General features: G+C 44.3%; 1 protein-coding gene across 2 annotated transcripts in view; it reads left to right on the top strand.

Moving 5' to 3' along the window:
• The window catches only part of LOC119167413 (mitochondrial basic amino acids transporter), an 82,736-nt gene that overhangs the window by 53,322 nt on the left and 13,511 nt on the right, over window positions 1–15,903 (top strand). The window contains exons 2-3 of one of the 2 annotated variants that reach the window (XM_075866441.1): window positions 1,040–1,083; window positions 12,476–12,559. In XM_075866441.1, coding sequence (XP_075722556.1) covers window positions 1,040–1,083; window positions 12,476–12,559 — 128 coding nt within the window. The remainder of the gene's footprint in view (window positions 1–1,039; window positions 1,084–12,475; window positions 12,560–15,903) is intronic. The other variant, XM_075866442.1, reaches the window with a different exon arrangement.

Below are 15,903 nucleotides of genomic sequence, written 5' to 3'. Positions count from 1 at the left end.
GATGTCCCGAAATTCACATTGATGTTTTCCTATTTTGGCGACATTGGCTTGAAAATATTCATTCAAGCTTAGTATGCTAAGCCTGTAGCCCCCTTAGATGGCAATGCACTAAATTTTCACCTAATAAAAACTGCAAAGGCACTTGTAGACGCCGTCGTAGTCTACAAGCTCACACTGATTGGTGCGGAAATTTCAAGGTGTCAATGTGACCAACGTTTTGTTACTGCGCATGTTGTTGCTTGCCAAGCGTCTGCTCTTTGCTAGCGTGACTGTGGTGCTTTGAAAGAGACTTCAGTTATTCGAGAAAAAAATTTCCTGCGTGCGTTCAAGAGCGTGAAAAAAAAATTTTGGGTCATTTTAACGTATGGAACACCTTTTACACGAGATGAAAATTGATTCATCCTCACGTAAAGCTTTCGATTGTGGTCCCGTACGGTCGAGCGACGCGGTTGAAGTGTGGATAATGTGTTAGCGATGCCATGGTTTTCTCCGTGTTCGCGATGCCCACGCTCAATATATACGCGGCTTGAAATGAATGACTTCGTCTGGCTACCCATTGTATCAACTTCTTGATGTTGATACGGGAGGAAAAAGTTACGGTCTCGAAATCCTGAAAAATTGTGCTTAACTCTAATTAGTCTAATGTCAAACATGTTACATCTGTTACACTGAATATCCTGCATTTTACATATGATATTTCTACGTGAGAAACGAAGCCACAACCTTTAAAGGAAGCACCTATGATAAGCTAAAAAGAATTATTTCGCAGATTGGTCACCCAGTCAAGTGCTTATTAGTACATCGCAGTCGTATTCAAGTATCAGCTCAGTATTTCATTGTTGAGTCTTATAACGATATGCTCTCAGTAATCAGAAAGAAAGCCTAACAATATATTCATATATAAAACTTCGTTTATATATTACACGGTTATACAAAGCACAGTGGAGTGTAATTCTCAATTTTGGTATAGTGTGCAGGTAATGAACAGCTTAATTGACTGAAATATTCCTTTTATTTCTTTGTTATTTGTCAATTGCAGGGTGTGCTGGTGTTATAGTTGGACATCCTTTCGACACCATAAAGGTGAGTGAGAAATATTTCACACCGAAATTTTTATGCATCAGTTTTCACGAAAAAGCGGATGCACTTGGATGATTCCTGAAATTTCTTTAGATTTTATCAAAAACATATATGTGATCTTGTCTGGAAACTAATGAACTTATGTTTCCCACGTAGCACTGTTCCCGGTCGAAAGTTTGAAACTTAAAAACTTGCAGACCTAGATGTCATCATCATCATCATCATCATCATCATCATCATCATCATCATCATCATCATCATCGTCGTCGTCGTCGTCGTCGTCGTCGTCGTCGTCGTCGTCGTCGTCGTCGTCGTCATTGTACTCTACTACACTAGCAGACGAAGGTCTATCTCAAAAATATCGAATGTGATCGGCCCTGTACGAATCGGTTGCATTTTATCTTTAAAAACTTCTTTCATCAACTCATCCAGCACCCCACATCCTGTGACTTACGGTCCCGATCCCTCGATATCTATTCTGTCATTCTAGCTGACGATCACTTATCCGTAGGGCTTTATCTCTTTCTAAAAAGAGACTTTGCATCCTGAGGATGTTGTGGTTACGGCTGGTGGGCTGTAATCACGTATAGCGTGACTCCATCTGCTACTCTATCAAGCGCATTTTCACTTCCACCGCATAAGCGATAAGATAATGATTCGGGTGAGTCAGACGACTTGCTTTTGTACCGCAGCCAATCGCGTCAAAGGAAAATTTTCCACTGTAGACAAGATGGATGACATGTAGTCGAGTCGTAATTCCGTTGCTTGCGTGTTATTCTGCAGTTTGCTATCACTAATTGTTTTTCCAGTGGTTATCGTACCTCAGCTTCGTGTCAACACTTCGTGTAAACCGAGTCAGCCCGGCCCCCAAGTAGCTGAGTTGGGTACGCACTCTTATCAATGCTGCGCTCGGCTGTTGACCCGAAAGTCTCAGCTTTGATCGCAGCAGCAGCGGTCGCATTTCAACGGAAGCAAATGATACGGGCTCACGTACTTAGTATCTGAAATATGGCGCATCTGGGACGGGACAAAGAAGATGACACATAACGCAAACACAGCGCTAACTTTCAACAATGCAACCTTAGTTGCATGGAGGAAGGAAATGTTTAAAAGGGAGCGTTGCGCAACGCGATTGAAGCCCACCAAGTCGGCCCAACACGTGACCAAAACGTCAGCGCGCGCGGTGGGTTTTAGATCTCGCGGTTTCGTTATGTTTTGAAAAGTGCTTCATCCCTCGTAGCACAAAAGTAATTCCTATAAAGAGAAAAGAAAAGTAAAGTGAGCCCCGTTATTGTCTGCTTCAGTGAGCGACACCGCCACAGTAGCTCACGAGGGATGGGGGTGAGGAGGGATAAAAAGGGTAGAAGTAAAGATAGAGGAAAGCCGAAGAAGGAGAAGAGAGGAAGAGACGTGAGGTGGTAAGCCAGAGCGTGCGACGACAAACTGAGGGGATAGAAGAGATAGGAAAGATGGTAGCACGGTCACTGGTGTCCGAGGACAGGGCACACCTGTGAGAGATCCTTTCGGCATCGGTAGATGGCATAGAACAAGTCCAGTAAGTCAGAGCTACACACAGAAGCACTACCGTGAATGCTGTGCTCACGTTTCTGTACTTCGACATGGATTCGCAGTGTTTCCTTGAAGCTAAAAGAATTTCCGCTGCCTGTGATCTTACGTAGACACAAGATTATTGCGAGAAGTTAAAGAGCGAAAGTCTTACTACGTGGCTGTGCCCTGTTGCAGGTGGGGTTGTTCCTGCGGTAACGTTGCGCTGTGGCTCGTGTTTCTGTACGTGGTGTACGTTGCCATTTAAGATGTTAAACTCTTAACTTGTAAAGCGAGGGTAAACACCGCGGTTTCTAAGCCTCCCTTTAGTAGCGACAAACAAAATCTTGAGTCGGTGTGTACTTTTCCCCATCAATCACCGATGCATGTTGCAGGCTTTGCAATGAGGATTGTTTCCTTTCGATGACCTACCGCTTATTACTGTTGTCAGTGAAACCACTGCTGGGAACAGCGGAGACCAGTACTCACAAGAGATCTGAAGCTAGCGTGCGAAACAACTGGCTTCGTCTGGAAGGCAGTTCGTTGCGGAACGCTACGCCGGTTTTGATTGCCCGTATGTACAAGCATCGCTAGAGATAGAGCAAAGAATGGTCACGGTAACTGCCGGCTGCCGGGCGATTATCCACTACCGGGAAGGATACACAATGATATTATTCATCACAAAAGTGTGAGGAATACATGCGTATTATGCTCACAATGTTCTCGCTAATTCGACTGAAGTGCACGTCTAACGTTGGTTCGGAATACTTTCACGGCTCGCCAGAATTTCTCGTTTGCATGAACGAACGAAGCGGAACCATCACTGAGAAAAACGTAACGACACCACGATCGGAAGTGCAGGCGGGGACGGATCAGCTGGGCGCTCCGTGAAGCGGCCAAACTGCCGCTCTCCCACTAAAAACTACCGAGAACCAAGCAAGAACATCTCGGCAAGTCTCGTTTATTGCGTTATCTCACGGCAAAAGGGCCGACTTTAATGGCTTCAAAACGGGTTGGCTTGCCAAGGCTGGGTGCGTGACGTCGTGCTCCTCCCTATGTTTTTCCTTCCTCCATGCTTAGTTGCATACTTAGGTGCACATCAACGCACCCCGGGTAATTTGAATTTTTAGATACCTCCTCAGGCGATTTTGTAACGATATTTCTTTAGGGGTCGTCAGTCAGGATTATTTATTTATTCATACTGTAAGCCTTAACAGGCTCTTGCAGGTGTGGGTCCAAAAGGATACAGAGTGGTAATAGATATGTACACATCTACCAAAAAACAATAATAATATTAATAACAAAAGGTAGTAAAAGTAAAAACGAGAAAGGATAACTATACACAGACTACTAGATAGGTCTGACTACATATTTAAAAAAACGAAAAAAAAAACACAACAGAGACTATATAACAGGGGAAGTCACACATTTGACGACTCTGCGAATGAAAACTGCGCATGACATAGAATCAAGAAAGTACATTCCGCGAACAGTTGCGCCGTTATACACTACGTCGCTACTTACTGGTCAAAATATATCTCAAGATCGGCAGCGAATGAGTGAGCAGATTCTGAGGAAACTAAACCACGTGGGAGGTTATTCCATACTTCAATGATCGATGGAAAGTAGGATTGTGGGACACTGCATAGAGCACACAGAATACAAGTCAAGTTCCTTGAATATGTTCCTTGAATATGAAACGCGGTAGTGTTCATGAAATACTTCTTTAATAAAAGTTAGGATTGGTATATTTACAAGAAAGAAAAAAAACGATGAAACAAGACGAATTTCATAATGGAATAAAAAATAAAATGGAATACAGTGAAGTGGCGCATTTGAATTAAGATTTAATTTGGAAAAGCAAAAAATCTAGTGAAAATTGATTTCAAAACCTAAACCTCTCTGAACCTTTGATGAGCTTCTGCAATGCATCAGAAATCTTCCCGTTACCGTGGCCGAGAGACTAATCCCTCTATAAAAAGCACAATTTGCGCATTCAAATCTCTTCTAAGGAGGCGGAAAACGGCACGTAAAGTGTTTTTGCGTAAGGCAGAGTATCTATTACAGTAATGTTCGGTTGAATCATTTACTAAAAAAAACATTTATTAGAAAGAAAAAATGAGGGGAGGCTGCCAGACCAGCTTTGTGTAAATATAAATTTAGCTGCGGAGTCTAACAACGCAGTCTGGTGATTGCGACTTCCATTACTCAAGCTTGACATACTTTGCTATTCTAGTGATAGATGGACTGTTTGAATTCTGATGTGACCATTAGTGAAGGTTTCGAAAGTTCATACAACAGCAGTTTCCTACAAGGCGACCCAGACTCAGCCCTACAACAGAAACGTTGTTGTGTTCGTCCAGTCGGAGTAGTTTGAGCGGCTCTGTCGGAGTGCTATTTCTGTACCCATGACCATTTCTTGGTCTTGCCACGTAAAACTTCGCAAAGTTTTACTGCATTTTCACTGACCCCTTCAAACCGATGTATATTTTTAACGCATGTAGAATTTATTTACTTACCCTTCAGCAATTTTTAGCAGTCAACCAGCTGCCTAGCCTCGAGTAGGGACCCGAAGTACTCGAACACACCCAAAAAAAAAAGGGGGGGGGGGTGACACCAGCGCAGGGCATGTGTACAACGGTCAAATATAAACTAAACTGTTGAAAAAAGCTTCTTTGAACGCCGGGCCTTCATTACGGAAGCCTAACATTTACACCACTCTGCCAAAAACTCGCACTTCATGAGGCGAAATTGAACAAGCTGTAGAACTTCCATCGTGCAATCGTGGCTTCTTCGTTTACCTCCGACAGGGCGCTTCGGCGGAGGTCACGGTGCAAGAAGGTGCGTCGGGACGCTTGACAGGCTTTAACAACGCTGACCGAAGGTCGACTCGAATAATAATATGGGCGCAAACCTTGAAATACATTTAATTCACTCTGTCTGACCTGACCATCACTGTTAGCTTGTTTCTGTTGTACTTTTCCTTAAATGCGAAGCTCTATATGGGTTGGACATGGCCGTGGTTAAATTATACGAGTCGCGAAACTTGGAACGAAAGGGGTCGAAAACCTATTGTCACATGCATCGACGCTTGCCGACAATTGAAGCGCGACTATAGGGGAGGAGGGGCAAATAACTAAAATCAAAAACTTAATATAATATTCTTTTTAAATAGTCGTAATTTTCAATATGTTAACGTTAACTACAACTTTAACTTTGAATTATCTGACTCTTGGCTAAATGGTTGATAGCCACATTTGTTGGTTGCTTGCCATAAATGTGGGGGGGGGGGGGCATATCCAGGAAATCTGCAATCAGAGATTGGGTTTAGTTGGACGCGTTGTGGGTCAACGAGGCACCACTCACTTATGCGTGGTACAGTTTCTTGCGTACCTTCCCCAGTTTATTTATTTCCTTATGTGCTGTTCACTAGCGTAACATTTCAGCGCTGAACTAGCTCACAGAATGTATGCCCCATCGCAGTGGTCTTGTGGCTAAGGTACTCGGCTGCTGTCCCGCAGGTCGCGGGATCATATCCTGGCTGAGGCGGCTGCATGTTCAACGGAGGCGGAAATGTTGTAGGCCCGAGTGCTCAGATTTGGGTGCACGTTAAAGAACCCCAGGTGGTTGAAATTTCCGGAGCCCTCTACTATGGCGTCTTTCAAAATCACATGGTGTGGTGATTTTGGGACGTTAAACCTCACATCATCATCATCATCATCATCATCATCATCATCATCATCATCATCACAGAATGTATAGATAGCCCCTCATCGGACTTCCCACTGCCTTCGCTGGCGTACGGCCGGCGTGCCCTCGCCTTTGGCGATGGTCGCAACGAAATGTACTCTACGGTTACCAAGCACGTGCCCCCTCCCCCCGCCAAAATTTTTTTCGCCATGGCGATTCCGAGGTCCCGAAATCAAGTATAGGTGCCCCCCCCCCCCCCCCCTTGAAGAAAAAGTTATGGTTACGCACCTGATCAAAGTGATACTCTCAAGGCCACTGTGTCGCTGCCGTGGTTTTCCACTATTGGGAAACGCGAGTTTTCGAACTACTTATGCTATTGCGCTCGTGAAGAGTTGTGGAACCATATCATCTGCAAAGTTTTTGGTTGATATAGCAAGCTGTATTGAAGGAATTGTTCTCTATTTTCTGCTGTTGACACCAATGCCGTAGTGTGCTGAGGCCACCAAAGGAGAAAGACGCTGCTGCCCACAGGGAAAACCCTCAAAGCTTCAGTATGCACGAAACTCTAGATAAACTTTTTGGAAGACATTTCGGGTCAGCTGCAAGCTGTGGGATCGGTGGTGGTTCGGAATTCTGCGTCCTGTTCGAATCAGTCTATCAATCATGCAATGAATGAAGCAGGATTTATTTTCAGCTTCAAAGGCAGTGAATGGAGCTTGGCAGGTACAGACAAAAAAGCCCTAGATCAGGCTTGGCAAACATGACGTACTAAGTGCCGAGAGGTAAAATGTGCACATGGCAGGGCTCTACATTCAAACCTTTTAAATGAGTTAGTAAATGAAAAAAAGTTATGACAGAGGTGTATAAGGCAGTGAATTAAAACACACACACACACACACAATGAATAGAATAGAGTACTGCTACACCAGATTCTAAAGCACAATACAAAAGGAAGAGAAGAAATGCAAACATAATAAAGTAATGATATATGTTGGTCATCACAAAAAATCGAATCAAGTAAATAAACTTGTGATATGCTAAACAGATTCGCTCATCATCCGCCTTCCCATAATGTACCTGCTGCTGAAATTCACACCTGTGCTTAGACGCCCAACGTATATTCGATTTCAGAGGTTCTACCCCATAAGATCGCGACAAAATGCTCGATGTGCTGCTTAGGAATTTCTCTAAAATAAGTGCTCTCCAATTGCTCCCAACCGTAGTGCACGGAAGGTTCCTCATAGTATAGGTTCCACCTCCAGTAAGACACAAAAGGTGTTATCAGTATAGTCATTGCTCAAGAGCAGACGCTTGCACCGCAGTATCGCACAGTGACACGATAACACGGGTCGCACAGTCACATAATGTGGAAAGGGTACAAGTTAGAGGAGAGTAGAGTGCTTTCCTGGCGTTGTGCAGCGTCGAACTAAAAATATTAATGCCAACACCGCGATATGACTAAGAAGCACGCTACGTAGGAGGGTTCTGCAAGTTTGGAACACGTGATGCTCTTAGTATACGTGGCCCCCGCACTGTACACGGGCCTCCCGCATTTCACGTCCACCGAAATTCGGCCGCCGCGAGCAGGATCGAACCGGCGACCTTATATGTAGGCAGCAGCCGGCCGTAGTGACTACCGTATAATAATAATAATAATATTAATAATAATAATAATAATAATAATAATAATAATAATAATAATAATAATAATAATAATAATAATAATAATAATTTGAAGCTTTGTAAAAAGACCAACATGATTATGATGCTCAAAGTAGTTATGACGAATCATTCTATGCTTCAACGCACATAAAACTCCTATGCCAGATGAGCCGCCCAACGACTAAGGTATTACGCATTATTGCACCGTAATGGTAGAAACGCTACCGAGATGTTTTCATGTACAGTAATAAAATCCTTCCACCACCACCATTTTATAAACAAGTCGAATACGTTTCTTGCATTATTTTCAAAATCGTTGGAATGGAACGCAGAAGTGAAACGCAAAAGTGATTGGAACGCAAAATGTGAAATGGAACGTTAATGAACATTCGTAGTATTTCATCTCATGATCGTTATTGTAAGCAATAATCGTAGACCTGCCTTACTGGTGAATATTTGGCTACCGCCCCTTTCTTTTGCTTTTTATAACCTCTAACTTGCCTTGAGTTATAAATAAACCTTGAAGATATCAGAAGAAAGTTCTCGAGCAGAAGGAACTTTATTTGTCCAACGTTTACTGCAAGTGGAGCCTGGAGACAGGCTGCCAGGCTTGTCCCATGGTATAAATCGACCTTGAATATAGCAGAAGAGAGTACTCGAACAGAATGAACTTTATTTATCGAACGGTTGCTGCAAGTGGATCCCGGAGTGCCAGGCTTGTCCCATGTTATAAATCGACCTTGAAGATAGCAGAAAAGAGTACTCGAGCAGAAGGAACTTTATTTGTCCAACGTTTACTGCAAGTGGAGCCTGGAGACAGGCTGCCAGGCTTGTCCCATCGACCTTGAATATAGCAGAAGAGAGTACTCGAACAGAATGAACTTTATTTATCGAACGGTTGCTGCAAGTGGATCCCGGAGTGCCAGGCTTGTCCCATGTTATAAATCGACCTTGAAGATAGCAGAAAAGAGTACTCGAGCAGAATGAACTTTATTTGTCCAACGTTTACTGCAAGTGGAGCCTGGAGACAGGCTGCCAGGCTTGTCCCATGGTATAAATCGACCTTGAATATAGCAGAAGAGAGTACTCGAACAGAATGAACTTTATTTATCGAACGGTTGCTGCAAGTGGATCCCGGAGTGCCAGGCTTGTCCCATGGTATAAATCGACCTTGACTATAGCAGAAGAGAGTACTCGAGCATAATGAATTTTATTTATCGAACGGTTGCTGCAAGTGGATCCCGGAGTGCCAGGCTTGTCCCATGTTATAAATCGACTTTGAAGATAGCAGAAAAGAGTACTCGAGCAGAATGAACTTTCTTTTTCCTACGTTTACTGCATATGGAGCCTGGAGACCGGCTGCCACGCTTGTCCCATGGTATAAATCGACCTTGAATATAGCAGAAGAGAGTAATCGAGCAGAATGAACTTTATTTATCCAACGGTTGCTGCAAGTGGATCCCGGTGTGCCAGGCTTGTCCCATGTTTTAAATCGACCTTGAAGATAGCAGAAAAGAGTACTCGAGCAGCATGAACTTTCTTTTTCCTACGTTAACTGCATATGGAGCCCGGGGAAAGGCTCCCAGGCTTCTTCCATGTTATAAATCGACCTTGAATATATAGAAGAAAAGAGTACTCGAGCAGAATGAACTTTCTTTTTCCTACGTTTACTGCAAGTGGATCCAGGAGTGCCAGGCTTGTCCCATGTTATAAATCAACCTTGAAGATCGCAGAAGAGAGCACTCGAGCAGAATGAACTTTATTAGTCCTACGGTTACTGCAGGTGGAGCCCGGAGGCTTGCTGCCAAGCTTGTCCCATCTTATAAATCGACCTTGAATATAGCATGAGAGAGTACTGGAGCTCAATGAACTTTATTTGCCCTGCATGTACTGCAAGTAGAGGCTGCAGATTGGCTTCCAGGGGCCCATCACTCAAAAAACATCTTCGGAGGCCCTAAATATCGAATTTCTGCATATCATATGTTCATATCTGTCGATGCTCTTGTCCTGTACTCTGCGTAAACTTACGCATACCCCGCAAGTTCAAAGTCGTGTTCACAATCTTTTCCTGGTAGCGCGCAATAATACCTCTTGCCTCTCGTGGCTAGGCCGTTGAGCCTATACGGTGACGACGATCGTTCCATACTTTTTCGCGCAGCACACATCGCGTCCTTTGTTGTCCGGGCGTCCGTTATCACCTTATCGCATTCCCGCAGCTCGCGATAAATGCGAGGGGCCATGCCCTCGAAGATAGAGCTGTGAAGCAATTACCAACCTGGTGGAGGTCTATCCTTTCTTGCGAGGCGAGCTTCCTTATCGCTCGAAGCATGCGGTGACGCTGGGACCGACGTGCGAGCGAAATGATTTTATGCCACCTTTCCTGGCACTCGTTCGCAGGCCACGTCCTCCCGTGTGTCCCCGAGGGCATTCGCGTGCCCCTCGATCGTGTGGGCACGTTTTCACTCCACGACGTCACTGAAGAAGGCCTACAGCTATGCAGTACTTTTTAGAAAGTCTAACCTAACCTAACCGAGAATGAAAATACCGAAGGTCCTTCTTTTTTTGCATCCTGTTTATTTGTGTAATCTTCTAGTCGGGCTTCTTCATCCTTTGTTTAAATATTAGCCATATAGACTTCATCATATAGACTTCATCAAGACGGAAACAAAAACTTAAAACATTATTTCGTATAATCCAAGGGATATTCAAAATACCTAAAGACGAGTACATACGCCTTCCCGCAAAACGTAGCACTAGATTGAATCATGATGCCCCCATTGAACCTTTTAGCACTCGCACTGACATCTTTCGGTGGTCATTTTTCCCGGATGCTATAAAACAATGGAATTCTTTACCCCAACATGTTATTAATAGTACCGATGTGCAAACTTTTGACAGAGAAATTGATGCTTATTTTGGTAATGGTTGAAGTACTGCCCATTCTGTTTTCCTGTGTTTATTGCTTAGTGTTTTTTTTTAGGTGTTCTGTTTGTACTCATATTGTACTCCCTCCCTGTTATGACCCTCAAGCGAGGGTTGACAGTATTATTAAATAAATAAATCGACTAGAGAGAGGGAAAAAATTGGTTAAGTGAAATGCAGCTAGGTCAAGCAGGAAAAAAAAAAGAATTTCCGCTCTGCTACACTGCACCAGAAAAGAGGTATGGGGGTGCAGAACAATAAAGAAGAAAAAAATGAGAAAGGTTTCAAAATAATATTTTTAAACGAACACACTCAAGCATGGGAGTGTCATAGTCGTTTGCAAGTAGTAGCGTTTAGTAGTTGTTGACCTAACCTAACCTAACATTGCCCAACTACCAGAGACGCTGGCTGTATCCACGCTCACAACACGTTCGAGCCGAGATCGGCGATGACGCGTGTGTTCTGTCTTGGCGTGCCACATGTTTGCTCCCTTGTCGAGGCGTGTAGACCTGTCGTGTTCCTTGTCTAAACCGAGACATACAACAAGGTTGGATTTCCAGAAACCATTGGTCTCATCATTTCCCAAAGCAAGGGGCGCCGAGCTACCACTCGACAAATGTGATTAGACTGCTTTCAACTATGCTATTTTTTTTGCATCTCCCTTGTATCACTGTGTCTCGGTGTGTAATTGCGACAAGAGCGCATATCGAACCTACGCGACCTTAAAACTCGGGAGACCTGCGAAGGAGGTCCAAGAGATGATTCAACGCAAGGCTTCAGAAAGGAAACGATATACATCTCGGAGCCCAAATGGTATCGAAGACTTCTGTGTTCAGTTCTCTTTTATTATTGCTACTTATTAGCATCGTCATTAACCATAACTCATTCGCACTGACTGTCCAGGTAACTTTTCGTCCTATCTTCGTCTAAATTTGTTGTGCGTCAGACTTGACCGCTAAGCGACATTTCAGAAACCAGAAATCGGCCTCGTGTTAGAGGAAATCGTATACGGTAACTTAGCCGAAGCTGCCCGCACTCTTTGTCGTGCTATTCCGCTAAGCGAGCTCTATTCAAATTGGGCACGAAACGTCCGAAGGAACTTTGATCACATGACCACACATCTCTCATGTACCTACACGCAATACCTTTCCCCTTTCTCTTTTCACAGGGTAGCCAGCCAGTCCGAGAACATGGCTAATCGATCTGTCCTTCTTTTTTTTTCTGCTCCTCCTCCCTCTTTCCCTTTTCTGCCAGTTTAGAGTAGCCAACCGGACTGCTGCCTGGCTAACCACCCTGTCTTGTCCCTTCAATATTTCTTCCTTCGTTCCTTCCAAGTGCAGACTTTTCGACAACATCCTGCTGCTGTGTTTTAACCGTTCTAATGCTATATTTTACCTCTTTTTGCGAGTGTTCATGCTGGAATCGTTTGGTGGCATACTTCATTTACCCTAATTTACGCTAATTGAGAAAGCGCAATTGAGAGATCCGTCATACCGGCTAGATCATTAGTTAACACAATATTATTTCCATAACCTTTTTTTGTCGTTTCTATAGCATCTCGCCTCTTTTACTGCAGGTCCGCTTACAGACCCAAGATGGTTTATCTCATAGGTACAAAGGGAGCATCGACTGCTTCAGGAGCATTATAAGAACAGAAAAGGTGAGTGTTTTCTTCCCTATTGAAACACATTGAGTTTCATTTACTTTTTCATGTTTCCCTTTCCATGTGTGAAGTTCAAGGAGCAAGAACAGGGGCATAAATAATATTGCGGATATCATTGTAGCATTCTAAATTTGTAACGTGTTATAACTTCTCCTTTATTTTTCTATTGTTATACAGGTTTTGTTTGTTTTCTACGGAGCTGAAATATTGCAGCAGCTATCATTTATACAAAGGCGTTGTGCACAAATGCGGTGTTTCATTCAAGTATACCACTGTGATTAATAGCGACATCATGTTTTTACCACGTACTTAATTACACATGCTTTCTACTATTGCTATTTTCTCAGAAGACTCCCTAGTTAAGTCGCGGGGAGAGCTTTTATTCTGGTCGCAAAAGATATGAGCTAGTCGACGTCGTGCGCTATTCGTCTTCACTACATAATGATACCTCTATAATGAGGCAAGGGTGTCTTGCTTTAATAGAATTAATGAAATAGATAAATTTTTCGATAACTAAATGCTTACACAGTGATATGTAAGTGTTGGAGATAGTTTTCTTGCACTATTCAGGCCGACATTCCTATAACAGATAACGTATGCTCTATAGGTTTCTTGAAAACCCACCACTGTGGCATCTCTTTTATCCCGTGGCCATGATTTGTGGGGTTTAACGTCCCAAAACCACCATATGATTATGTGTGACGCCGTAGTGGAGGGCTCCGGAAATTTCGACCACCTGGGGTTCTTTAACGTGCACCCAAATCTGGGCACACGGGCCTACAACATTTCCGCTTCCATCGGAAATGCAGCCGCCGCAGCCGGGATTCGATCCCGCGACCTGCGGATTAGCAGCCGAGTACCTTAGCCACTATACCACCGCGGCGGCGCGTTTTATCCCGTGGCCATGAGGCACAGACACGCACACATATTTTCCATACACTCTCAGAACGAGCAAAGCTTTATTCTTAATGAGCGCGCTCGTGTGTGTGCGTGCGTGCGTGTGTGTGTGTGTGTGTGTGTGTGTGTGTGTGTGTGTGTGTGTGTGTGTGTGTGTGTGTGTGTGTGTGTGTGTGTGTGTGTGTGTGTGTGTGTGTGTGTGTGTGTGTGTGTCGCTCCCACATGTATAAATAAAACTGAAAGGACAACCGGGTAGCCCGCACCAGCAGGGGGTATAGCGCGCTCAAGCCAATTTACCATGAATGTATGTGTGTATCCAAACTATTGTGCTTGTCGATTCGATGGAAGTCCAGTAGACATGCCTATATACAAAGGCAAAGACAAGTGTTCGCCTTCCTATCGAAACATTTCGAGCTGCTCCCCTCTATTGTCGCCCCGCCGTGGTGGTCTAGTGGCTGTACTCGGCTGCTGACCCGCAGGTCGCGGGATCGAATCCCGGCTGCGGCGGCTGCATTTTCGATGGAGGTGAAAATACTGTAGGCCCGTGTGCTAAGATTTGTGCACACGTTAAACAACTCCAGGTGGTCGAAATTGCCGAAGCCCTCCACTACGGCGTCTCTCATAATCATATGATGGCTTTGGGACGTTAAACCCCACATAACAATCAATCAATCATCTTCGGTGCCATACTGCCAAGCCGCAGTATGGCACCGAAGGGCCATACTGCGGCTGTAGGGGGTTAGTGGTTATGGCACTAGACATGCTAACCCCAAGATCACGAGATCCAATCCCGAATGCTGTGGCTTCAATTTTAATGGAGGCCAAAATGTTTGAGGCCCGTGTACATAAAGTTTAGGTGGACGTTAAAGGTACCCATGTGGTCAAAATTTCCGGAGCCCTCCACTAGGGCGTCTCTAATAGTGATATTGTTGTTTCGGGACGTTCAACCCCAGTTATTATTATTTTCCTGCTCCAGACGGAGCTACACAAATTACGCTTTGTCCCAGTTGAATTTGCGGTAAAACACCGGATCCAGATGCATTACGACAGACTCAGACAATTCCTTTAGACAGACATTTATCGAAGTTACCAATCAGAGCCCTGTTGTGTATCTGTGCCACCCATGAACTCTGTATTCATCAAGGATTCTTATGTGAACGTAGAAGAATCACAGCTAGGGCAAATCATGTTTCCATAGACCTTCCGAACAGCCCGTATGCAAGAGAAGGCATAGGCGCGTGCAAGAGAAATGAGGATGAAGATGTCTGAAGGCATACTCACTGGTTGCCCCCAACTCCCCTAATTCCCTATGATGGGGAAGGGGGCAAACTCTTCCCGACACTTTTACTCTCTCGGACCTGTCCTGTTATTCTTTATATTGTACGTATAAAGCCACGCTGATTTCGGCAATTGTGGCGGCTGAAATAACAGTTCCTGTCTTTAAGGCTGGAAAACCAATGACCAGAGGCAGCCCATAACGGGAAGCAAATCATTGCTTTGTTTTATTCATTTTTTGTTAATTACGAAGCTTGTTGTCTTTCGGATTCGACCAGGGGCTGGAGGATGGGATACTATGGTAGCGCTAGAATGAGAATAACTGTGACAGGAGATTAAATCAATGCACAGGAGCTAAGTGCAATCATGCTCTAAAGGGCTGCAGCTCTTTCTTTAACGTAAATGCGATGTGTGTGTTCTGCAAAAAACGACCGGCTGCTACTTCTAAACGCCACGTCAGCCGTCACGGCGGCAGTTATCGTTCGAGGAAGCAAAATGTCCCTGATAACAAAGACGGACAACCGGCGGCCACCCACTTTCCCCGCATTGATGGCCCTGTTGTCACCAGATCGCGTTGTCCGTCAACAAACACAGCCGCCAATGTAGGCCAGCAAAACACTGTTACGGACAAACTTTGTTGTCTGAAGATATGTTGGACTGCGTCATCCGAAAGCCTTCAACGTTTTATGGCCAGAGCCTTTCGGAGAATGCGATGTACAGAGCAATGACCACCGTACCTCGAAGTTGCATTTGCTAAAGAGACTCAGCCACAAACTAAAAAAGGGGCATTAAAATTGTTTTAGTCAGAAATAGTGACACGTGTGTATACGTAGAAGAGAATGACGATGGAGGTGTTTCGCAGACTCCTGGTAGCGGGACAGGAGGCACGAAAAAGGAAGACGAAGAAGGCCTTCGCTCAACAGTTTCACTAGACTGCGCTGTCAAATTCCCCAGCTAAATTTATATTTACACAGGGCTGGTCTGGCAGCCTCCCCTCATTCTTCTTTTTGACGAATTAATGAGTCAATTGGACATTACCTCATTTATTGTAATAGATTCTCTGCCTTACGTAAAAACACTGTAGGTGCCGTTTGCCACCTTCTCGGAATAGATTTAAATGCTCCAAATGTGCTTTCTTTCGGGGCTTCGCCTCTCGACCACAGCGACGG

This window comes from Rhipicephalus microplus, chromosome 6, assembly GCF_043290135.1.
Source record: "Rhipicephalus microplus isolate Deutch F79 chromosome 6, USDA_Rmic, whole genome shotgun sequence".
NCBI classification, from domain to species: domain Eukaryota; kingdom Metazoa; phylum Arthropoda; class Arachnida; order Ixodida; family Ixodidae; genus Rhipicephalus; species Rhipicephalus microplus.
The sequence above is the reverse complement of the archived record's forward strand: the minus strand, read 5'-3'. Positions and strand labels throughout refer to the sequence as shown.